The sequence below is a fragment of the Corvus brachyrhynchos genome, unplaced genomic scaffold (genome assembly GCF_000691975.1).
Source record: "Corvus brachyrhynchos isolate BGI_N302 unplaced genomic scaffold, ASM69197v1 scaffold11, whole genome shotgun sequence".
Classification (NCBI taxonomy): domain Eukaryota; kingdom Metazoa; phylum Chordata; class Aves; order Passeriformes; family Corvidae; genus Corvus; species Corvus brachyrhynchos.
The window spans coordinates 548,137-574,846 of record NW_008236965.1 but is presented as its reverse complement, the minus strand read 5'-3'; the positions used below and the strand labels follow the sequence as shown (position 1 = coordinate 574,846).

The 26,710-nt window shown below is 34.4% G+C and overlaps 1 protein-coding gene across 1 annotated transcript in view; it reads left to right on the top strand.

Moving 5' to 3' along the window:
- The window catches only part of IL1RAPL1 (interleukin 1 receptor accessory protein like 1), a 694,687-nt gene that overhangs the window by 426,551 nt on the left and 241,426 nt on the right, over positions 1–26,710 (top strand). The window contains exon 5 of the mRNA XM_017728403.1: positions 401–554. Coding sequence (XP_017583892.1) covers positions 401–554 — 154 coding nt within the window. The remainder of the gene's footprint in view (positions 1–400; positions 555–26,710) is intronic.

Here is a 26,710-nt window from a genome sequence, read left to right as displayed (position 1 = left end):
TTAATTATATATTTTTTTAATTGAATTAAAAAGAAAAATATAATTATCCTCTGCAGCCTGAGCTGCTGGTAATATCAAAGTCATAGATTGCAGACATAAATGTAATGATAAATAAATAAATTAAATAGGAGCAACTCAGCAAAATAATATTAAAAAAAAAAAAAACCCACCAAAGGAATCAACTCCCTTTTCTTGCCAGAGGCATAAATATCAAATCAGCTAATAAAATTCTTTTTAATCAACACCTAAATAGAGTGGATTTTTAGATATTTAGTTTATATAAATTTATAACTAGCCGGGGCTCTTGCCTAGCCACCTTGGCTTTGGGTAACATTGTCCACAGTGGTCCAGTTTAAGTGTAAGAATGCAATCACTGAAGTTTTATATTCTCTTTAAACAGGAATGCAAGTCAAAGACGTGGAGATCAAGTATTGTGTTTAAAAAGGACACTCTTGTCATTCGGGAAGTTAGAGAGGATGACATTGGAAATTACACTTGTGAGCTAAAATATGGATTCTTTGTTGTCAGAAGAACGACAGAGTTGACGGTTACAGGTAATTACAGGCTCTTTCTATCTCTTTTATTTAGGAAAAAAAGCCCACTGAATATTGTGGTTCAAGTTGGGTGTTTTTGAGTCGTACCATTTGCACACAACTTTGCTGTGTGCCTAGGTATGAATGGTTGAAATGGTTGATACATTAAAGCTGTCCTGAATACTTCACAGTGGTATCTGTAATACCTTGACAAGTCTGGTTTTTTTCTGTTCCAAAAGCTTGTGGGCAGCTTTTTTTTTTTTTTTTTTTTTTTTTTTTTTTTTTTTTTTTTTTTTTTTTTTTTTTTTTTTTTTTTTTTTTTTTTTCTCTCTCTCTCCATTGAGTGGGAAGTGTGGTCAAGGAACAAGTGAATTCAGAAAGCATGAACTCTAACAGAAAAAAAAAAAATCATTAATTCTTCCTACTCTGTCATGTGATTAAATTACTTGGGACATAAAAATAGGTGTAGCAGTAACTCCATGCTACAAGCTCTAATTTTCTTTGGACATGAGAACAGCTGTAGCCACAACCCCAGAGCAGTAGCTCTGTCCCAGAGAGACCATTGCAAGGGTGTGACAGGTGCTTGAGCAGCACAAGATAAGGGACAGGAGCATTTTTACTGTTACTCTCTCCCTACTTTCTCTAGTTCATATTTCAAGAACTTCCTGATCTCAATCGTTATGCACTGTGGTTATCAATTAATCTATTTTACATTAGTCTGATTATTTTTTTAATCCATTTAGTCTTGGCTTCAAAAACATTTTGAAGTATCAAGTTCCACATAGTAATTATGTAACATGAATAAACACTATAATTCAGCAAACAGAAATTGCATAAGATGCATTTAATGTAACCTGCCTTTAAAACTACCATATCATTATTTAAGATCCATTATCAATGAAAACAAACTATATACTCTAATAGTAATGTCCACAGCAGCAGAACAGTGTAAAGAGTGGTCCATTGAATTTTCAGTTCTTCACCAGACCTCTAAACTCCATTGTACAGTAATGTAAAACATATAGCTGAACATACATGTAAGTTAGAAAATGAGCTTTTACAATTATAGGATTACAATGGAAGGCAGGAGTACCTCATGATCTATGTAATGCTGTGTAATTTCATGGTATATTTTGTAAAAAAAAGCAGAATGGGGATTTTCCTGGCAAATTAGAGGTGAACTAAATCCATGTGGTTGACAAAGAGGCTTGCATGTATGAGTTCTTGCACCTTCAAAGTATCTAGTAAACCGAGAAACAAATCTTCAAGAATAATTATATAGGTTGCTCTTCATCCTTTTTTGTATCTAATATATAAATCTGAGGCACACCAGCAACTAGTAACACACTTATATTAAGCATTAGGTTGACTTGCAAATTTCCTTTAATGGTGAAAAAGTTTGTTTTCTGTTTCAATGTATCCCATTCTCCCTCCACATTAACAGAAATTACAGTGAATTAAGGAATGCAGTTTTCCTATTAGATAAGTCTGGAAATCATACTGTTTAAGTTCTTTTGGGAGATTACAAGTAATCAATCATATTTATTTAAGCTCAATAAGCAGGATCTCTTTGTTGTTGTATAGCATTGATTTATTTGGTCAGTACAGACAGGCAATTACTGTCGAGTGACTAATCTCACAATAAACATCCATATACTCTGTTTGATTGACTCTGATATAAAGAAAGCAGAGAAAGGTTCTTCAAGTGTGTGATTTATACCAGAAGGAGGTTGTCAATTATCTTTTGCAATATTTGATACCTGGACTTGGAGAGTACATATTCACTGCATCTTTAAGTGACCCCTTCTGTCCCTGTGGCTGGTGTTCCACTGCACAGCAGTATTTCAACAGGCTCAGACTGACAGAAAAGAGAAAGAAAAAAAAAGCATTGGAAGCAGATTCATGTTACTATTTGTAGGAATAGTTTAAAAAAATGTAATTCATCGCTCATACTGTAGGTAGGAGTTCAGTATTTAATGTTTAACTAGACAGAGACAGAAAGAGACTTGGCTGATTTTGATGTGCTAAAAATGAATGAATGCATAGGGAGGGAAATATTCAATTTCCACCTCTGCAAACCCCAGCAGTTTAAGGACAACCTCCAAGTTAGTAAACTCCTTTGGTAGTACTGTGGGTCTTCATATTATCTTTATAATATTATGTGAATAAATAGAACAAGCAAATAGATTTACTCACAGTACTACAAATTTTTGTTACACCTGTTCCTCACCATTTCTTCTCTCTGGGCAAATGCGGATGGTCACCCACTTAAGGATTCCCTTCTTTTTCCCACACAATGCATTTTGGCAGAATTGCTGTCTTCTGTAGGGGAGCCTGCTGCCCTTACAGACTATTAACTATGGATGTAATTATATACACACGTTCTTTTCAATATTGGTATTGTATATTCTTGTTATGATAGCCTCAGTGCTTTACACCTAAATACCTGTGTGCCTCATAGTGAGACGTGGAATGGCTCATATTCTGATTTTTCATTAAAGTTGAAAGATAAGAAGGGAATTCACACATTTTGAAAAAGAGCAAACTCACTTAATAGGCTGTATCCATCTAATCTAAACATAGAAGTTGAAAATCTATAAGCCATGGAAAAAGATAACTTTCATACCTTTTAAAAAATGCGAAAAAATTGCCCCTTCTTAGCTTAAATTATAAGCACTCAGTGCCACCTTGGGTACACCTTTATAGTAACAACTATTTCATGGCTCACTTTTTTGTTTGTTGTTTTTGGGGTTTTTGTTTTGTTTTGGGTTTGGTTGTTTTTTCATTGATCTTAATGAAAACTTTCAAATGTTTTTGAAGATCTGTATGTCACACTGAAAATATATTATTGTCTTAGTAATTTGAATCAATTTCCTAATTGTTCTAAGGTTGGACTTAGAAATTACCATTTTTCAAAACAAAAATTATTCACTGATTATTTTAGCTTGTAACTAATGAAAATATTCACATAAAAAGCATAATTGGTAGGTTATTTGGTTTGTGGTTATGCAATTAAACATTCTAAAATGTCCTCCAATTTACAAAGTCATTTCTAGGCTTTTATACTTCAGATTAGCAGTTTTTCTTTTATGTATGGAATTTTAACTAAGGCATACCCGCCCTCTCCGACATACTTGATTAAGAGTATGTTTAGTACTGGGAAAGAATCCTATTAGAAAAGTATAGTGTTAGTTTAGTCATAGTGCACAACATGGGTCAAAAATATTTTCCTTCAGTGATTTATTTAAATACTAGGTTTAATAGTATTCTTTTTTTTTTTAATTATAGTACCAAGGCATTTGCAAACTCTTTCCACTTTTGAAGGGTTTCCTTCAGGTCAAATGAAGTCCAGCCTGTGTCTGAGAGAGAATATACCTGTCCCTACTGCAATAAAATATAGTTCTCCATCATGAACATCACAAAACAAACAGACCCCATCAGCCTGGCAGTTGGAACATTACTTATTCACTTCCGCCATGACCGTTTTAGTTTTAAATATTAAAATACTTCTTCCATTCTGTTAAAAGTAAGAAGACCTTATATCTTGCAGATGGAATCAGAGCTAATCAGTAGATTCTTAATCCTGAAGCCTTTCCTCAGAGATACCCTTTATTTTCTTTATTCAATGATTAGACCCCTAGAAGTTCCCTTGAAAAAAACTCCTGCTGGAATGAGCACAATTTCAGATTTACAGATTTCAGCATGTTTACAATCAAGCTATAGGAATATATATTTTTTATTATTTATATTCAGCCTGCTTGGTTTAACGAATTTCTGCAATAACCTTGAAAGTGCCAGTTCACTCTTTTCCATCTTCAAGCCATTACTTTTTTTCATTTTTAGTTTCTTTTGGCAAAAAAAAAGGAATGCAATTTTTCTCTTTCAGTTACGCAGTAGTCAACTCTTAGTGTTGCTTAAAATTTGGGATATGTTGAATAAGTTTTGTCTCTTTTGCTTTCTGACAGATTTAGTCTTCATTAGCTTAGTAAGAAATCTTAAATGACTACACGTATGTATGTATTTTAAGGGCTGGAAAGATCACTGTAAAAATAAATAGTATGAAGAAATAATTATGAATAAATTATATACATTGCCTCACAGCTCATGACATGTGGATGTTTTATGCACAGCCAGCCACCATATATTGTGAATAAAAAACCAAAGAAAAAACAAAGAAAGGGACACACACACACACACACAAGCATATACTTTGAAAGTTGTAGCCTGCTTCAAGTGGAGTGTATTCTAACTGTATAAGACAAAATGTTCACCATCTTTTTCCCCAAAAAAGTTGGCTTCGATTTTTTTCCAGGTGTGCTGCTCTTTCTCATTCAATAAATCGCAATGCCGAGAGGTGCTGCCATAAGTATGTTCCTCTTTATTTTTAGCAGGTGCTAGGTGAGAAAAGTATTAAAGAACAAAGAGGGTTGTTTTCCAGGCATTTATAGCTTTAGCGCAAACTCTGCTTGGTTTCTGAAGTTAATGACAGGGATAAACCATATTGAGTGTACCCAGCGACTCCTTCATTCAGCTGATCCTAATAATTATCAGAACTGATGTTCTTTCCTTTGGTTCATCATTAATTAAATTCAATTCCAGAACATACTCAGATAGAAGTTCTATTTAACATTATTCTGTGCAAAGAATAATAAAATATAAAGCAAACAACAGATTCATTATGAAAGCAGCATGTTCGAAATCCTAACCTAGCATTTTAAAATGCATAAAATCCTGTAGGTTTACCAAATTTATGGCAGTAGAATGGGATGAATGTTTTTTTTTTTTAAATTAGAAATGAGTGATCTTTTATAGTGCAATCATTTTAGTACTCCTGAAAACAAGGGTCTAAATTAATTTCCTGTGTGCATTTGAGTAATAATAATCAAAACATTATGTAGATGTTTGATTAAAATGTTCTCTATGATTGTTTATTTAACATATTTATTGTAAATCAGTTTAGAGGGTTATTCCAAACCAGCCTCATATGAAGACAGCAATGAGCAAAGCTTTATGTGTTTTACTTCAAAGGAAGTGCAGATGATGTCATGTTATTTATGTTATGAATTAAAATTATGAATTAGAAAACCAGCTTCAGCAATTTAGCCAAAGAAGAGATGCAAAAGTTAAAGGGAGACAAAATTCCAGATTAATATTCAATCTTGCTGCTGGTGACTTTCTGGCATTTCTTCCTTCATGATATGCTGAATTGAGGTGCTCACAAAGACCAATTTTAATTATCAGAGATTATTCCCATCATAGTCAGGGTAGAGAGAAGATCCTCTAGACTGTAAGTCAAAGAAGGAGACAAAGCTGGATGGTCAAAACTTATTTAATAAAACAGATAGGACGTGGCCTCTAATAGTTGATGATGCAGTCATGACTTCTTCTGGAGTCCTGTACTCCCTGTGGACAATATGGTGCCAGTAAAAGTTAGGGGTGTGTTTCAATAATTGGTAAGAAATAGAAAAAATCTTATTCCATAATCAAAATGAAGAATTCCACTTAAATTAATAAATTAGATATTATGCAAGAAGTCCAGTGCATTACTGTGCATACTATTGTTAAATTATGTCAATTTTGCTTATTTCTAACCACAGCATTACTATTATAGACCTGATGTCTTTTTTTTTTTTTCCTGAATATGTTGAGGGTTTTTTTCAATCTTGTTTGTAAAATTAAAGACTTAAAGTTTAAAATAATAACTCCAACCAAATCTATTTTATTACATCAGGTGAGAGTAAAAAAAGTAGGGAAATGACATTTCCAAAGTTATGAAAGTTCGTTTGTGTGAGTCAATTTCCCTTTCTTCATGAGTCATATGAGAATATTGAAACAAAAACAGTGAGTGGATGTTGTTACCATGATTGTGCTTCCCATTGTTTCAGTTTAGTGTAGTGAAGTTGTTAAGATAAACTCCATTCTACAGAGAGAGAGAAGCTGCAGACAAAAATGTTTATCACAAAAATGTGTTAGTGACTACTAAAGACATAAAAGACATATAAACCCATAGCTCAATAATATCTTGCAAAAATTAAATAAATCTGTTGTTCAGGCATCCAAGATGCATGTTAAACAACCTTTTAAAAAGTAGATAAATTACATTGAATGTTAATGTTTCACATTATTGCTATGGAATCAGAAGACTTCATTTTACTTTTACATTCCCCTAGAGTATTTTAAATCCACCAATACTATCCTAACCAAGCATTTATCATTTCCAAAGCTTTTCTTATACTGCTTTAGATAATTTATATGTACAGTGGAGTCTTCTAGGATGGTACTTTAATAAACCAGAGTTTAATATGTACCAGTACAATAGCATATGGACTTTGTGTTGCTCCCATCCTAAAAACAATCTGTACACACTCTTAAAAACAGTCTATACACTATTAGACTAACTGAATATTTAGCTTTAAAATGGAGAGCACTTTTCCAATGCTTTTAATGGTTTTCATTTGGCTTAGGCAAGTTCTAATCTCAGAGCTACTGAGCACAATGACTTTGATAGTACATATGTTCAGGGAGAAATTTCAGACAATACATGTATCTGAAATAGTTGCAATTGTTTTTAGAAGCAGAAAATTTTTACAGAAGAAAAGACATCCTATTTTAACTGCAGCAATATCAGATGGGGAGAGTGTTAACAGAAGACTCAAAATCATTTAGAAGGTATCTAATATATATTCCACTATATTAAAAGAGTAAATTCTCTTAAAATCCTCAGAAATATTGTCATCTCCCCTTCACCACCCCCCCAAGGAAAAAAAAAGGCTTTTTTTCATGCTATTGTCTTATACTATTAATTAATCACCCAAAATGTAGTATGTAAACAATAGAAAAACAGTTTATATCAAAATTAACAAACAACTTTTACTTGGAATTCTATTACAAGTGTGAATCAAGACTGAAATCTTAGTTTCTCTGTGACTGATTCCATTTGCTCATTGACTTAAAGAGTTAATATTTGATCTTTTGACTTTCTGGTTATGGAAGATGAGAATTGATGTTACTTTTAAAAATTGAAATCAGTCTTTTTTAAATTCCAGCTCTGCAGATCACCTTGATGTTTTATTGGTTATTCTGTCATTCAATTTCTTTCAATTAATGAATGAAATCATTTTCTAAAGGTAATTTAAATATTCTTTCTTCATGCTTTAGTAACTGGCAAAATGCATGGTAGCTGCATAGTGACCCTCCAAGACAGGATGAACAGCAGACTAAATTTTTTTTATACCATAATAGAAAGGGAAACCCTGCCCATCTATTTCTACATTACTCTAAAGTACAGATTTTAATTTTGAATCTGGCTAAAACTATAGTTCTTCCCAGTTTACTCACTTTGGTAGACAGTTCTTAGTGGAATAAATTTGGGTAAAACACCAACTGACTACAGGGCTAAAATTAAGCAGTCAAGAGAATTCACTCTGTATTCTAGGGTACTTTATCTGAAAAGTTTAAAAATTAAAGATATGTGAAAAGGGATAGAAATTACTAAATAAAAATTGTGTAATAATTTAATTTCCGATGTTTTACTTATCTATGTGAGAGCTTAATACAGGAAAACAATTTTACCAGCTTGTTTTTTTTTCTGTGTGAATGTGATAACACACAATAATTGTTTGAATATGAAAAGTAAATTGGAACCAGCAATGACACTTTCCCATTTCTTTAATGCAGTTTTTCCTTTTGCTTTGGAGTATTATATTCACATCCGGAACTGGATTAATTTAAAAATATTAGATACAACTTCATAGAAAGATGATTCAAGAGTGATATAAATTGGTGAATTTCCTCCACATTCTTTAAACAAAATGAAGACAGAAGAACTAGATTAGAAAGATGGCTATGAGTTTTCTCCTTTTCTAAATCATGCTGTTCACCTCACTGCATTCTTCCCATGTTAAACAAGAGGATCATATTTCTCCAGACACACGATATGACAACAAAAATTCCCAGTCCTTAATAAGCCCTTTATGGAGCCACTACTCCCACAGCACAATTTTACTCAAGTTGTGGAAGGTTTATTTATAGTGATTACATGATTTGTTGCATGCTTTTTCTTCCTAGAGGTAAAAATCCTCTCACCAAAGTTTAATATTTACACCCAGTGGAATAGGAGCTGTCTGCTGTTCCTGGCAACTCCATGGCATGACTGATACCCTCTTTATGCCAATGCACTGAACGTCAGATGAGTTGAATTCTACAGAATTCCACTTCCATTTCTTGACTGTCCAAGGGTTTTAGTTAACAAACTCAAATGTAGATTTATAATATAGGCATCTAAATCACATGAATCCTGCTCTAACATTTCACGGTTGTTATGGTTATAACCTTTGGAAATGGTAAGCTGGCTCTACATAATATTTTCTTGTTATAAAACAAGCACAAAAATTCATGTCAGCTTTTCAAAGCAGACAAGTACAAATCTGTAGTAGAAATATTTGTTTTTTAAACGAGATGTACAGCTGGGAGAAAAAAAAACCTGCAAGCTTTTGGGTGTACAAGACTGTCTTTAGATCTCAGGGGCTTAATACACAAGTTGGTCTAATAAAATATATTGCTTCTACCTTGTTATGTCTAAAGTGACATTACTGTTATTATTTTTCATGGTATTTCAGTTTTCTTAGGATGGAATCACAGCATGCATTTCTTTAAGCTAGCTGCAGTGTACAAAATAAGTATAGGGTTTTTTATTAAAATATTGCTGTTTTGATTAATATTGGCAGTTAGAATAAACTGTGCTTCAGATGTAACACAAAGTTTCCTTTTTACATTCTGTGCTTTCTTTGAAAGTGATGATTGCGGCTACAAGACAACTGGAAGCTTTCCTTTTATACTTCACTATTCTCAGTTCAACGCAAACTAAACAAGGAAAAATGAGTACTCTTTGAAAACAAAGGTTTTAATTTGAGCGCTGCAGTAAACAGAATAAATGTTTTATTAGAAAGTAGGTGGGTTATGGTGCTTCGCTGTAGAGATGGTAAATTTATTATAAGTTCCTACTTCTGTTCGGTGCTTACACATATCTTCTAACCGGGCATTTTTAATGTTGCTATCAATAGTCTTTAATGCCCAGGTGGGTAAAGAACCTGAGGAGAGAAGTGATTTTTGTTTTCTTTTCATATACCTCTGCCAAGAAAACTTGTCTCTTCCACACACATCCAAGACGGAAGTGCAACTTTCCGTGAACATCTGGTTCCTCCACAGCTTTGAGCCTGGCACTAAAGCCCAAGCACCAGTTGCCTTATGGCATCCCATGCTGGCTGGACCTGTCCTAATAAGCCACCCCCTCTGACTCTTTGCATTTTCACTGAAAGGCTTCTATTTTTGTGTTTTGGAGTTGGTAATTGCCTCTCAGTTTGTGATTTCAGTGGCCCAAACCATCCTCTCTCAAAACCTCTTTGCATAGCCTGCCCCATGAAAGCACAAACCAGCGACGCACTTCGGGTCTTGGCGTCACACCTAAGACATGCAGCAGGAGGAGGTACCTTTGTGGGGGCCACCCTGGCTCCCCACAAACCCTGCTCTGGTTGTTCCTGCCCTCCAGCAAACCTGCCCATCCCGCCCTGGGCAAAACTCGGGTAGACACAGCACAGGATCCAAGGCTTGGGAAGAAAGGCAGCACAAAAATAACCCCTGAGATGGAGGCAGCAGGGACCACTGCTCCTGCGGGGTCAAAGCAAGCACCTTCCCACCTGGACAGATCCTCCAGCCCAGCAGCCACCCCTCCCTGCAGTGGCAGAGCGTTGGTGAAACACTGTTTTTAATTTTCAGGCGTTTTGTTCCTTCAAAACAATTCCATCAGTTTTTCAGAATTTTTGAGCTAACATTCAGAATTCAAAAAGTCACTCATTAATAACTAGGCAAAGGGCAAAAAATGCATTATGATAAGCTAATTTAAATAGAAATAGGCTCATTCCTCTGTGTGGGTTGCATATGCTTTTTTATTTTTTTAATTTAATATCTATATTTTTATGAGTAAATTCAGTTTTCTGAGGAGCTACTCTGACACCACCAGGAAGAAAGAAAAATTAAGGCTATGTGAACTGTTTGTCATTTTCATACAGCTAGCACTATCTAGACTTTTTGCTTATATTTGAGCAGTGACAGTTTAGTGGGATGAATGAGAGGGCAGGAACAGAGATTTAGGAAGAAAAGACACTTGCAAAATGTGGATAATTTGACATTTAGTGGAGATTATATGATCAAAACAGGAAAAGGATTCATTTCTTCCCTATTCTCGTGCACAAATAAAAAGCTGTACACTTAATAGGAAATAGTCCTATGCAACTATTTCTCTTACTAAGAGAGGCTCAAAAGATGAAGAAAAATGCTTGAAAGACCTAGTCTGGCTTTTGAAAAGTCAAGGACATTTCAAAATGCTTTTGCATGTGTTCTGTAATGTCTTATTCTAATATATTATAAATGATAGTTGGCAGATTACACCTCGTATTTTCAAAAGCTAATGTCTGTAATGTTCTGCTCTAGGTGTCTTCTTGTCTATGTGGTTTAAAAACATCTTTGTGATCTGTCATAGTAATTTTGATATGCACATAAAGCTGAGAGAACAAGGATTTATAAACTCAACTCAGAAAGATATACAGGCAGAAGTGCCTGCTAGGGGGTGGACAGCAAGCATAATGCACTGAAGATGACTTACTTTAGACTATAGTATATATAAATTGGAATAAAATATTATAAATACACATTCAGGGTCCTGTTATAACTTAGTAGTTCCAGAAGACACATGATAAGTGTTGAGTTTTTATGATCTGTCCTTTGAAAGCAGCAGTTCTTAAAAATATTACTTAATTAAAAAATAAAACTAACCCAAACAATATAAATTGTGGGCCGGTTGAGTCTTACAGGCCAAATTAAGACTTTCATGACTTGAAAGTTTTCTTTCCATTTTTGAATGTATGGCAAAGTCACTCCTCTAAGAGAACATGACAGCTGATCTGGTTCCCTTATTAAACTGAGTGGTTCAGAGTATCCAAGGGCAGAAAACTTGCATTAACTTGATTAAAAATACCATACAGAGTCAACAGAAAAATGACGAATTTACTTTTGGTATTTTAAAAGGATTTTGTGGGCAGAAAGGAGAGGTTTTCTAATAAGTAAATTGTTGCAGAATGAAGAACTACATGTGTGGAAGGTCCTTATAGTTCCTGCTCATGTACATTATGGAAGAATAAATAAAATGAGTAGAGTAATGCAATTCTGATTCAAAAACAGAATTGGAGGTGGTCTTAATTCTTGGGTTTTTTATGGCAATTGATAACATCTAGGTAAATTAACTGAACTACTGTCGCATTTTCAGGATATGGAAATATCTTCAGTATCTTCAACATGCATAGAAAAAGGGTATTTATTTTCTTAGAGGCCTTTCAGCATTATCAGCAAGTTAGTATGGAAAAAAATTGTTTTCTGCAATTTCAGTCATTAAAAGAGAAGCTAGGCCAGTGCTAAGCCTGTAGTCTCTGAAGATTTTGAGAAAAGAAAAAAATCATTTGCACTGCACTGGTGGGCTGTTATGTTATAAATTTGAAAGCAGGTGAAAAGTGTACTCTTCTACGGCTAAGAGGCATTTTGTGATTTTTTATCTATTCAAATAAAAACCATAGGCGCATGATTATTGAAATCAGTTTTACTTCTTGTACTTTTAATTATAAATATTTGTTTTAATTAAAGAGATACACACACACATTCACTAAATTTGAACAGAGTTTGCTGATTCCAAGGCAACGGAAAACCTTCCCATTTAAAAAAAACCCTCCTCTTTTCATTCTCCAAAACTTTTGCCCCGAGGAGAGAAGAGGAGAGGAGAGGAGAGGAGAGGAGAGGAGAGGAGAGGAGAGGAGACGAGACACAAGCAAAACAGAGGTTGCTTTTATGATTGTTTGTTTTGTGAGGAGAAAAAACAAACACCGTTTTAAAAATGCTTAGCTATATTTGACCTTTACCAAATTTTGAGTAACACATCTTTGAAGAAATATCTGGGACTTCCTGCCCTGGAAGGAAAATAAACTTTTAACAAGAGAAAGATAATTTTAAACTCCTGCTATATTTTTAGGAAGCTCTGCTATGAGATAAAAGGCAGACTTTTAATGCCTATAGTAATACACCAACTCTTTCCTAAATAAGATAACAGTTTTGCTGGGTGCAGGGGAAGGGTAGCTGTGAATTCAAACCAAGGCAGTAGAATATCTGTGGATAGAGCATTTGTTTAGGACAAACATATATTTCTTTCTACTGTGCAATGGGAGCCTGGGAAGACTGCAGCAACACAGCCTTAAAGATTTGGGGTGTATGGGAGAAAATGAATATGCAAATATGGAAGGAGCAGGAGACTTCCACCAGTAGAGATGGGAAAAATACAAAAAATACATACAGAAAATGCAGTGATTTTTTTTTTTTTTTTTAATAGGAAGCCCAATGTAAATGCAGTTATGAGTTTCCCTACTGTGGGAATCTGTACCATTTTTCACACATGGTATTGACACTAAAGGCTGGTGAGGTAGTCAGAAGTTCTGAGTATATTTAGGTGAATACAGTTGTATCTGTCATCATGAATGGCTGCTATAATCACAGCTTTTAAAACCCGCTGTTGGCTTCCACAGTCCATGGTACAATTGAGCTCTTCAGAACTACAATAGCTGTTGACATACCATTAAAGAAAAAAAAATGAGTGGAATGAATATGCTTAGATTTCTTTTTACTCTGTACAACTGATTTATAAAAAGAAATAGCAGAGGGAAAGAAAAACAAGACAAACCTCTGTGAAAAGTAATTAAAGACGAATACATGGGAAGGGTAAAATACTGCTACAGCTATAGCAGAGACTATTTGGCACACTTTAAACTATTAAAATTGATTTTTTAAATTGAATATTGCTATATCATTAGGATTGTCAGAGCTATTGCACCAAATTTTTTCTAATTTGTTAAAAAATAAGGTTATGCAAAGCTTTTGATTTATCATTTATGTACCAGCAGACTGTAGCACAACTCTTATTCAAGAGTTGTTCAGTTTAAGCTATGAGTAGTTAGATTCTAACTACTGAGAAATTCAAAGGTGATAGAGATTTAGTTAAATTTTTGCATTATTTATTTCTGTATATATTAGCTGGTGATGAATGTACCCTACCTGAATCTCATTGAAATGATGCTTTCATGAAAGTTTGGTGCCCAAGTTTGTATAGAATGATACAGTGAAAACATCAGCCAAAAGCACAGCTAGTCTTTCATTTACTTGTTTAAAAAAATCATGATTTCCCTCTCCCCCTCCAAAGGGTAGTTTTCAAAATAATTTTAGAATTTATATGAAATCCATTTAAGAGCTTTGCCTTTACCTGTCAGCTTTGCCTTTACCTGTCATCATGAAATACTTTGACTGCAGCATGCAGCCTTTTCCTGTTTGAAAACCTTTATAACTGTTGTGCTCATTCTAAGGAACATGGAAAATGAGAGGCTCCAAATTGCCCTTGAAGCTATTACTGTGTAATCCAGGGCATGGTGTTCCTTTGCTTGCTTAGTTGCTTTTATTCTAGAAATGTCATTATAGCAAAGTAAACGACACTGTCATATAAATCTATTTTTCTCTCTCCCTAAGGTTATGTTAGCTACCTATACAGACATTTGAGAGATATCTCTGCATCTTGTGCACAAATGCTAAACAATATTGAAATATAAATGCATGAAGAATATTAGAATAGGTTTTTAAAAGACAAAATTAATGTTTAATATGGCCTTATTATACAAATAATCTGTTGCATCCAGTAAGCCCTCTGCCCCCTGCTGCACTGAATAAAAGCAGAACAACTTAGCTAGGAAAAATTAGAAATATTATTAATTTTTTCTGCTAAAAATAAGGTGAGACTTTTGCATCCACATACCAAATTGGTTTTAAATAACCTTCATTGTCCTTTGAGACTTGATCCACATCTAGTACTTCACCAAGCATTGTTAAACAGGTTAGAGTGCAAGCTGTAAATATTGAAATTGTGAGTCTGAAGCAGCTCGACAGCTAGAAAAGCATTTACAATTCTTCTAATCTTTTTTTCATATGTCATCTGTGAGAAAGTGAATGCTTACATTATAAATCAGGCTTTTAAAAATTGCTTGCTATTCCCTTGTTTTCTTTCTGGAATATTTATCTCTGCCTAATACACCAGGAAAAATTAACTAAAATTATTTAGAATCTCTTTTTTTTCAGAGTTGTGAGTCAAGTCTTAATGGTCAATGAAATACGAATGCAGAAGTAAATGAAAAAAATATAATTGAGAACTTAAACTGTGTGGAAGTGAAGAAATTCGGGAGGAGCAAATGTAAGAGAAGGCAGATATTGCAGCAAATGAGGCTCAAAAACTCTTAGTAATACTAGTGGCAATTAACTGTTAGGATGTGCTGCCTGAAAGATCACGATATTCACAAAGTCTTTCTTCTGAATGACATAATTTTGTTATTTGCATAGTAGTTCTGTCAAATGATGATTTTTGTGACACTGTTGGAGTCTGTGAAATGTCACCCCTGTCTGTCAGTCATTCTTGAAAAACAGGCTGACCAAAAAAATAAATAAAACCACATTCTAATAGCTACTGCAATACTGCATTACAAGAGCAGTCATAGGCAGGAGCTTTCTGGGTGTGTTCAGACAGTTCCAGGTTTGGAGATAAAAAAAAAAAAAGCAACTTTAGTTTCACTACCAATGAATTCAAAGACTCAGAACTCAAAATCTCTCTTTATCTCTCAACCATCTGTACTAGATTAATGAGAAGAGGGATGAAAAGACACTAAATTCCTGTTTATAAATTAACAGGCATATCTCATTTTGATTCCTGTCTGACAATGTCTACATCACAGAAAATGCTATTACAGTCAGCAATAATTGGCACCCTCTTTGGTAATCTCAGAGAAGATGAGACTTGAATAGTTTTGGAGCCTGCACTACCAGCCTCACTATTAGGCAGAGTCCCAAAAGTACATCAGAGTACAGGGAGGATGAAGAAACCTCTCTGCTCTGGTTTGTAGATAAAGAATATAATTTGGTTTATGATAGCCTGATTGTTTGCTACTCAGGATAAATAACTTCATTTGAAATTAAATGGTCTCTGTCTTGTTTCTAGACATCTTTCAATAGTTTTCCTGCAGCTGATATAGAAATGGAAAAAATAACGCTTGAATGACAAATCAAGATGTTTACTGAAGTGTTGCCTAGATTCAAAATGGTTTTTTTCACACAGAAAAGAAGAAAATTGGATTACCTGGGTTAGAATTTAATTTAAATGTATTGATCCCTACTTAAGGAGATACCCAAATTACTCCTAGGTGGTCGTCTACCTGGGGATCAGCCAGAGTTAAGCTAAACCACAAACATTTATGCAGAAGGACTATGATGTATTCTGCTCAGCTTGTGCAGTGTGTCAGCTTTACTATTTGTTTTACCATGTTTTTAACAGTTGGACTTGATGAACTTAAGGGTCTTTTCCAATCTAAACAATTCTGTGATACCATGATTCTATGAAAATACCTGTGGTATTCTTTTATGTCACTACAAGATCCCTTCAGCCCAGCCATAGTTTGCAGCCACATTGTTCAACAGCTGACAGTAGGTATCAGTATTATACATGTGTGCACTAACTCTTGACAATAGCCTGAAAAGAAGGTGATTCTTTTCTCTTTGCATTTGAAACTCATTTCTCTATCATGATCCCAGACTTCAGTTGGTATTCTCTGAAGGTGTAACTGCAAATAATATTTTGTAGGTTTAAAATTAAGTCGAAGACAGTTATCATGAGACCAGTGTGGTTACATATATATTTTAATGGTATTAAATCATTAAATTGAAAGTCGTTTTGCTTAAATCATTGATAATTGTTTTCAAATAGCAATTCATATGGTAAAATCAGTATTTGCACTAAGAAAGGCAGTATTACTTCAAAACAAAAAACCAGATCCCCAACAGCTAACAGGAGAAGTTAGTGATAGCCTGTTCTGCCCATCCCAAAATGTGAAAGGAAAGCAGAATGCTTGCACTCTGCTGGCAGTATCCTGCCCAAATTTCAAGCCATTGCCTTTAAGTTCATGGCTGCATTGCACTTCTAAAGCTCCTATCTCATCAAAACTGCTACAAAATTAAACACTGAACTTCTCTCTGAGAGCTAAGACAGACATTGGAATTTTCCATAAAGGTCAGCTGAAATTTTCCTGTGCTGCTACAAGTCTCTCTCCCTGCTGGATCTCAGACTGCCCACAGCCCTCCTCCTTGAAAGTGAGCTGTGCAAAATGCTTTCCAGCAGCACCCACTTGGTAATTGTTTTTCTGCCTAAAGTTTCCAGTGCTTCTAAACCAGGCAGCATGTCAAACTGGCAGTGAAAACTGCACAATACACGGTTGCCTGGGACTGTCAAACCTCCCGGAGTGATGTTGGCAGGTAAGAGCCGCTCATTTCTAGCTAATCTAGATTTTTCTAGTTATTTGCAGGCTGTTATGAAGACAGGTTAGATGTGCTGGGGCCAATCCTTAGCTTCGTACTCAGTAAAATGTAGAAAATATTTTTGAACACATTTTCCAATTTCTTTATTACAAGTAGAGTCATGCAATGCTTTGTGTGCTTGTCTTCCCAGTCACAAACTCTTCTGATCACATTCTGAAAAGTCTTCAGATATTCACTTCAGATTCTGTAATTCCAGCTGGGTTCATAATTTTATTATATGCTAAACAGTATTTGGACATCAAAGTAATGCATCAGTCACCCTGAATGATTTATAGAAAGACTGTTTTTCTTTTAAAGTTAAACTAGCTATTTAAAAAATAAAATGTTTTGAATTAATACTGCTCTGAGTTTCATAATTGCAGACATAGAAAAGGACACCTGTGAAATATGTAGAGCTATAGGAGAGGTAGTTGCAACTTTATTTACCCAGTAGGTATTGCCTGGATAATAGTGTGGGCTACTGTTCCTTCCTAGATCATCATTGTTCATGGAAAACTTTCATTAGCCCCTCACTGACCCTCATACCGTTTTAAGAATTACATTCCCTTCCCCTCACATGACAGTGAAGAGGTGGGTCAAATGGGACTGTCATTCTGCTTCACCAGGAGGCTTAGTGTTAGAAGAAGCCTCTCTCTGCCATTAGTGCTGCTTTGTAACAAAAAATAATTACCCATGAACCAGGACTAAGCTGTCTTTAAACTCTTCATGTAAACCTTTCCTCTCTGACTCTTGCTTATCAAGGAACTAGATACCTTATGAAGTGAAAAATAGGCACAAGATTCTAAGAACCATTTATGTATACATAAGTACACATAGGATACAAGGAAGCAAGAATAATGACAGGTTGTTCAGACCTGAAGCATAATTCCTATGAATCAAACTTTCCCCCTAATTTTGACCCAAACTGAAGACTACATCTTTCCTGGTCATTTCTGGTGCCAGTCATGGTACATCCGGCCCTTGGTTACCGTTTTTAATTGTCAACAATTCTCACCTTTAACATATTAACTATAAATTTCCAGTTCATTCCAGTGATTCTCTTCACTACAGCACTGCTGCCTTGTTTAGAGTGACCTCCCAGAAAAATAAGAATTATGAAAATAAAATTGTTTTGCTCTGTTCTCTTATGATTTCACTGAAATAAATTTGCATGAATCAGATTAGAACTGTGGTCACCTGAAGGACCAGAACACAATCATACTGGAGTAGCACTCTCCATTGCATTGATTGATCTTTTTAAATTTGCTTCTCAAAAAAATAAATAAGTAAATAAATAAGCTTTTTAAAACATGGAAAGAGCTGTTTAATAATCATAATTAAAAAAACAAATCACTCTGGAAAGAGGCTGTGCAGCAAGATAGCCTTAGAATGACGGTTCTTTTCTTTCAAAACAGCTTATCTTTTAGCCATTCACAAGTTTACAGTTCTTTGCCAAAAAAAAAAATGTAAAAAACCCCAAAAAAAATAGAATGACAGAGAAAAAAAAAAAAGACATGAAATTTGGGTAAATACATTTTCTTCAACACTTCTGTTCCTTAAAGGATAAATATTTCTATTTCTGGTCCCTAGGCAAACATTGTAATAAATGTCATTAACTGTAGAAATATGAAGCAGAAGCAACTGCTTGGAGGTAGGAGGAATATTTCCTCTGCAATTGGCATTTAAAATGGGTCTCAGGTTGGCAAAAGCTTTTCTAATATGATAGGCTGCAGCTAATATAGAGATATAATCTATTGCTGAAGTTGTTTCGAAAAATAATCATTATTACAGAAATACCAAGACAGGTTGTTGGGGTTTTTGTTCAGGGATTTTTTGATTGGTTGGTTTTGGTTTAGTTTGTTCTTTTTTTAAAAAATCTCTTTGAATTTGAGCTAATGCTTCTATTGGAAAACTATGCAGCATGTTTTCCAAGCAGTCTCTTTTCTGATTTCTTTCTTTGAGGTATACATGTTAAAAGTAATAATGACAGAGGCCAATTGAGGCGGGGGGGGAGGAGGGGATGAGGAGCATGAATAATCTTAGCTGTATTCTCAAAGAAGAGAAATTTATACTGACAAACATAGGATGGCATTGAAGGCCCCTTGGACAGAAGCTTCCTCACTGTTGCTGTTTTATAGGACCTGAAAAATGACAGTTCTTTCTTCATAGCGAGAGATGGAAGTCAGTAGAGTGTTTCCTTTCTGAAAAGAATTGAAAGATACTGCCTCTCAAATGAATGAACATTAGTGTTAGTATATTTTATGGAAGAAAAGTCAATTTTAGGCAGTAGGGCTGTGGTTTGGCAAGTCAAACCTCACTGACATGACTAATCGTCTCCTTAGAAACACTGAAATTACTACCCAGTATGTGTCAGAATTATGTTTCAAAGCATAATGATACCTAGGCCTAATTGTGATTTTAGATCAGGTTTAGCTGTAAGAAGGGAGAAAAAAACTCTCATAAATTGCTTTTCGATATTGATATCCATTCCACAGTTGCCAGCTTCCTTCATGAAGTATTTCTGTCTGTCCATCAGAAGCTCCATTCTCTGATAAACTTCCCTTAGAAAAATATATTATTCATGCAAAAGAGTCTTTAAAGGTTTGTATTGATGTGAGACTGTTTTATTTTTTAGTTGGCACTGGAACTGACTTATGTTTGCATCTATCAGTTACTTACAGCATATCTTGATCCTCTCTGGGGAAATACATTTATGATCCAACTGACTGGAAGTCCCTGTTATCACAGAGTCCGCTGCCAATAGCTGACATCACTTTGGGCTGTTGCTGAATTTTAGGTTTTGAGTAACTTTTAATGGTGCATGATATTTCTATTTATGATGTGCTTTGTATTTGCATCTCTTTTACATTCCTCATTTTTCCTGTTGTCATCCAGTCTCTCCTCTTATTTAAATCAGAACCAAAGGGTACATTTAGATTTATTGTAATGACAACATGAATATGTGTTCTGCTTTTGAAATGGTAAGAGTGCATAAATTAGTGAAAGAAGAAATACAATAAAACTAGCCTAACTTTTGCTTTTGAATAAGTAATTTAAGGGATAAAAATGTATATATCTTAATGCTGAACATCTTCATTAAATTAGTGGTTTCCAGACGAGTAGGTGTGACGTGACTTACAGACCCAATATAATCTTCTACAAACCCAAATATAAAATTATTACTAAGATACTAATTTACTAATGCCAAAAACTTCTTGAAGATTTTGTTTTATTTTTGTAAATTTTCCTGGTATATTCATCACTCTAATTTAATAGTATTTCAAGGAATGTAATTTTTTGAAGCTTTTTATGAGCACATTTATCACCTTCTTAATTGACAGATATCCTGATTGCTTTTTTTTAGCATAGTTAAGAGTATTTGAGTAATTCTGAATACTTTGAATTAAAATTAAGTAAAGAAGAAAAAAAATCTTCTATTGCAGTAGTAATTAAATAAGGAGTGATTTTGTCTTAAAACTGATACTATTTACCAGCGGTACTGCTCTTAGAGCTATAAACAAATAGTATATACAAGTAGTATTGGATTAAATGTATGTAAAACAAGATGAATAATCAGCTTTCCTTCATGTTCTCTCTCTGTCCCTGAACACCCAAATAATTTCAAAAAGCAGAATTGCAACACTAATTTCCCAATAGATAGCAAACTTAGTGAACAAAACATAGATTTGTAGCCTAAGACATGAATTTTTCATTGAAGTAATGAGAGTAGTTACTGTGTGTCTTTATTTTTTCTCTCAGACAAATGAAGGAGCTACTGAATTCGGCATCGAAGGCAAATGCTGAGAAATTTAAATAGGACACATTCATACAGAATGTGTTTATTATTGGTTGCATATATCATTTAATATTTTAAAGCCCTTTTATCATGTACTGTAGCTCATGGAAATAAGCTTTCTTCTTATTTTTAGTCTTGGGAAATGGTTTTCAGTTAGAGGATCCTGTGATTTAATTACAGAACTTTTCAGAAGCTCTTCTTAAAGGTATTAATTCTACCCTGAATGAATCCGTATCTCCACATTTGGCCTATGGTAGTTGCATAAGTAGAAATGAAAGATCTGAATGTCATGACCATGACATTTCCTGAGAATACCTTTCAGTCTTCTTGGAGTTTAGTGAATTTTTGCACTGCTGACTGTAAAAATAGTCTTTTTCCAAACTCTATTTAACTTTTTTTTTTACAGTTCTATGTACCTTTGAACCCTCCACAAGATCTTGCAGGAAGGAATTCAACTCTTAATAAAGCATTGTGTGAAAAATGGTATTTTTCTTGGCTTGAAACCTCATTCTGTTAGTAGTTAGTGACTGATTTTATTCTCAGTTAAATTGCTGAAAACCAAGAACAAAGCTGCTTTAACACTTTTAACAGAGGCTTCAAAGAGATGCAGTTGTTATGCTATTGAATATTCTAGTTCTCAAATCTAAAAGTACATGATTTCAAATCCTTCAACTAAATGGCCATGCAAAGGATGCTCAAACCAATGAAAATACTTCATAATTCTCAGAGTTACAAACTAGCTCTCAAAAATTCTGCTCCCTGGTATTTTAAGTTGCTCAAGAAGGATGTAAAGTCAGACTTTGTATGGCTGCTTTGGAGTTCTTTAATCTGTCAGTATTTATTCATAGCTTTACTTAGAGTGTTTACTTATTTTACAACCTCAGAAATTAAAGCATACAGATAAAATAGTGACCAATTTAAAACACCAGTTGTGTAAGGCTGTCACTTAGATACACTCCCAAAGTCTGAAGCTATCTTGAAGACCCTCAGGAGAAATAAATTTCACAAAAGCACAGACAAACACACATAATGGACATGGTGGTGGTCAGTACCTAGCTTTGTCTCACCTGTTTATAGCCATTGGCCCAGAAAACCACCAGTGATTAATCTGAGCTGATCATCTGGGCTCTTGCCACAATCAGGGAAGGGTTGATTCCCACAGACGTGTCTGTTTCCTGCTTACTGCAGTTAGGGCAGACTGTATTCACTTCCCATGGCTGTGGTTAGTGAGATTATATCCATTCAGGGTCAGCAGAAACCACCAGTCGCTTGGAACTGATGGCAGCTCCACTGTTATAAATGAGATAAAGAGCAGGCTCATGGCTGATGTGCTCAGGTGCTCTCAGCTTTCTACTACTGTTTTTCATTCTGACATTTACCTTATGTACCTTCATTTTCCTTTGAAAAGAGGACACAATGGTGCTTTCCTTTTCTTGCTTTTCAGACAATATATTTCTTTAGATTGTCCTTTTCTTTTTTACTATCTGTTGAGGTCTCTTGCAAGTTCAGCAACATAAATACTAAGTGACAGTGTTCCCTACCAGATATGCCACATTTAAGACACATTACCTTTTTGAAAAATAATAATTTTTTCATCTAACCCTTTTTCCTTGTTGCTCCCAATCCAGAAATTAGTAGGACAGCAAACTAAATACGAAGTTACTCATAGCCAATTACTCAGGTACCCGAATATCCAAATCCACAAAATAAGCTTTCAATTCCTCACATGAAAGGATTTCACATTATTCATCATCAAATGAAGAAAAATGAAGCATCTTTTTTTTTTTTAATTTAATAAAAATGGCCAATGCATAGTTGCCATTAAGCAAGGCAAAAGAGGTCCAACGTGGTAAAACTAGAACAAGTTTTTTCTATTTGATCAGATTCTTCCACTCTACCCTTACTCTCATCCTTGATTCTATACCAGTGTAAAATAATTGTAGTAACACTCTGGAGAGATGTAGGCCATGCACTTCTCATGTAGAGGTGCCACAGCACATAGGAATTAAAACTTGATCACATAATTACGAAGATCTTGTCAAATAAAATGACTACTCAGAAAGACTATGTTAGGGCAAGATTTGAAACTGATCAACAATTTCCTGTGCCGCTGTAGTACAGCACAATTAGGATGAGGAGAATGCTAATAAGAAATACTCCCATCTGGTAATATGTATCTTAACCTCATTAAACACCCAGTGAACAGAGTTAGGCTTATGTCTGAAAATTAAACTCTGATGCCTATGAAATACGCTACTTAGTGCAACTAATATTGGAGAATTTCTGTGATGGAAACGTTAAATCTGTTCTAAATAAAAGTAGAGGCAATAATAAGAGTTTCAAGGATGAAAAATCTGACATATTTTATTTTTTGACACTCCTAATAAATTTCTTATATTAGTTTTGCTGCTGAATTAATATGGTTGGGACCAGAGAATTGGTATTTTCTCACCAGTTTTCATTGAACATATTTTCAGACTGTAACACCATATCTCTGGGTGTTTTCTGCCTACAACATTACTGTAAACAGTACCAAAACATGCAGATTTTTCAGAAGCTCACCAGGTTTAAAAATTGAAGGTGGTATTAAGACTGGTGCTCAAATTCATCTCTCTCTTCACTATTTTCCTTTGCTGTTCTTATTTGCATGGGATGGAATATTTTATCCATAAAGAAGGTGATGGAGAAGTGGTTTTGAAGATTTGATGGGAGCAGAAAATCAAGTATCTTTGAAGGTTTCAAAGTATCTTCCTTGTGAACCCCATTTTTTTTGACATTTACTTTGTCAGTCTTAAAGGCGTTTAGAGTTTAGTACTATGTGCTATCTTTTATTCAAATGTAATTCATCCTCTTTTATAACAACTGGATGATATGTAAAAACTTTGATTTTTCAGTAAAATGAAATAATAGGATTTAATAGACTAAAGACAGTTGACGAAGAGGGTGAATTTGTCGTTACTCCTTAATAGTCTGGTGACAATGGTATGAGCACAGAAAACTTAATTTTATCAATTTATCATTGGTTTTCTGTGGTTAACCACTGAACTCCCACTTCATATTTCCAACTTCTGTCTTCTGTAAATCTACCCCCTGCAACACTAAATAGTGAAAGTCTTTTAGTGGGTTCAATCAAATTGCAAAAACTGAGTTCAGATACTGGGATGAGTGTTTAACAATGCCGGGCCTATAAGGAAAATATTGTCTTAGAGGTTTTTAGCAACAGTTAATCATTTGCTGAATTCTATTGAACTCTTATGTGCTGAAATCAGTAAACCAGCACACATATTTTCCTTTCACCCAATAAAGCATAAAACATTATCAGGAAAAAATGGATTTGAGGTGTCTTCTTTGGCATCTCCATGTAATTATATTTCAAAACAAATTGGATATTATAAGCTGGTCTCCCTGACACAAAATATTTAGCTTAGGTGCTCCTAACTTGAAAAGCAATAACACACCACCAGAGAACCTGATGTAATTCTTCACTGGTTCCCCACACAAGATTCCTTTCTGTGTTTTCTTTTTAAACTCACTGTGCACATTAACATGCAGCAGCCTTCAGCTCCTTTCAATCCAACATTTCCAAATGTCCAGATTTCCAAACTCTCATCTTTGCTTGTATAGTTCCTGATCTAGCTCTGTATTAAAAGGAATAGAAAAGATCTCTATCCAGTGCATTTTACTGTTTAAGTGAGTAGGAGGAGCATCTTCTGGCTGAACTGAAAAGTACTGAGGAAAGAGTAAGTTTTCCAAATATAAGGCCCTGTTTAGGGTTTGAATCATGTCAAGATGGTCCTCTTTCTCAGATAATTTTACAGAAGTGCAGAAGTAGTCTGGGGTTGAAAGTCATTCTCCAGTATAAAATACAATAAAATGAGATTTGAGGGATACTATTATTCTGTTCAGTGTACAATATATTTAATATTATTAAGCTCCTATGCTACAATTCTCATTGATTATTCAAATTAAAATTATTATATTATTTTAAATAGAAGTCCAATGAATTAAAAAGTATTTCCATTACAATAGTGCTATCTTAAATATAGTTTAAATGTTTTTCCTAACATTTGATTTATCATTATGATTACTGTTTATGTCCTTGTCAAGCTTTATAGGAAAGTTGAAATTTTCAGGTGACTGAAAATAGGATCAAATTAGTCATGCCAATTGGAACTGTATGTGAATTTCAGAGATGGTAAAAGTGAATCCAGTATATTATGTAGCAACAATATTATATTTATATGGATCCATTGCAATGCATGCTTAAGAACATGAGCTATATTGTCATTTTGGGATGGAAGTTGTGACTCTTTTTTGATGACACCATCTACAGAAAATGGGTTATTTTTTATAGGGAGCAATATATCTATTCCTGCTCTCACTGAGGCATGCAGTCTCCAGTAAGGCCTGTAATTGGTGAGACGACTTGGGAAATAATAGCAATAGGTCCCAGAGAGTCATAAAACACTGAGCTCTCTTGCTTATTACTAAACTGTTTCCATGCCCTCCTCATACATTACATTAAGTCTTCAGTAGTCGTGCTTGAATTTGCCAAGTGAAATAATTTTTACTGCAGCAAAGAAATTTTCCATAAATATTATAGAAATGTTAAGCAGAAAATTTCCTAATGGTAGTTTTCAAATGCTTCATCTATTTTTCTCTTGTATGTTCATTTGTCCTTACTCTTCATTTCTTCTTCTTTCTCACTTAATTCCCACACACAGAGAAAAAGTCCAGTTGGCAGCACCTCTCACTGAGGCTGATGACTATTCTAAAGCCTTCTATGGAACTTTCTTATGCTTTGTCATATTGATGGTAATACTCAGAAGGGCGTGAAACAGGCACTGGACGTTGTTACTCCAGCTCTGCAATTCTACAGCTTCTAATAAATACATTCTCATTGTGGGTCAGAGGGGTTCAGATGGGGCAGCACATACCCTTCCACCTACTGTGTCTTCCAAAATACTCTCTGCTGGATCCACCCTGAACTAGAAAGAAATCTTCACATAGTTGATTCAATTAACCACCTAATTTCTTAAATGCATTTACAGTACTTCTTAATGATTTTATGGTAATTAATTCTGATGATATTTTTTGGATAAACATGATGAAAGAGACATGAATATAACATTGTTCCTAGACACTTTAGAATACATCGGTATTATTACTTTATAAGAAGCATTTCCATCCCTTTACCTTTCTCATTCATTTTCAAGTCAATTTCTTTTTTTCTGGAAATGCTGAAACTTCTGAGATTAAATGCAAACAAACTTTGGACTTAGATGAGAAAATGATGAAGGTATTTTCATGATTTTATATATTAACTAGTAAACACAAGCTTTAAATACATTAGTAAACTCTCAGGTATGATATTATCCGTATTTTTTTACAGGGACAAACCCATTCATCATTCATTACAAATATTCTTTTATGTCAGCAACAAATTGGAGTAAAACACATAAACCTGTCACAGTTTGATATACCTTGAGACCCAATACCCTTTAAGCCTTTTCTTTTTTATTTTTGTTTACTTGTGAAAAATGAATTAGATAGGATTGAGTAACTTATTACATATATAGTAACATATACAAAATCAGCAGTACCAAAAGAACCTCTTCCATTGAGAAGAAAACTGAAAATAAATTACAAAATTAAGGGAGATTCACAGTAAAATGAGTAATTATGGATACCAAAACTAGGAACTGAATTAAAGAACTAAGTTACATACAAAATATGTTCATACATTTGTTTAGAAAACTCCTTAATAAATGTTGTGGTGTTTTTGCTGACATTGGTAAGAAATTTCATGGCCGGTATTTTAGGCGTGTTGCTGCTGTTTTCGGACCATAAAATTAAATTGTATCTACTTCTCAAATGGATGTGACAGAGAAGTTGTACTTCTTCTCTT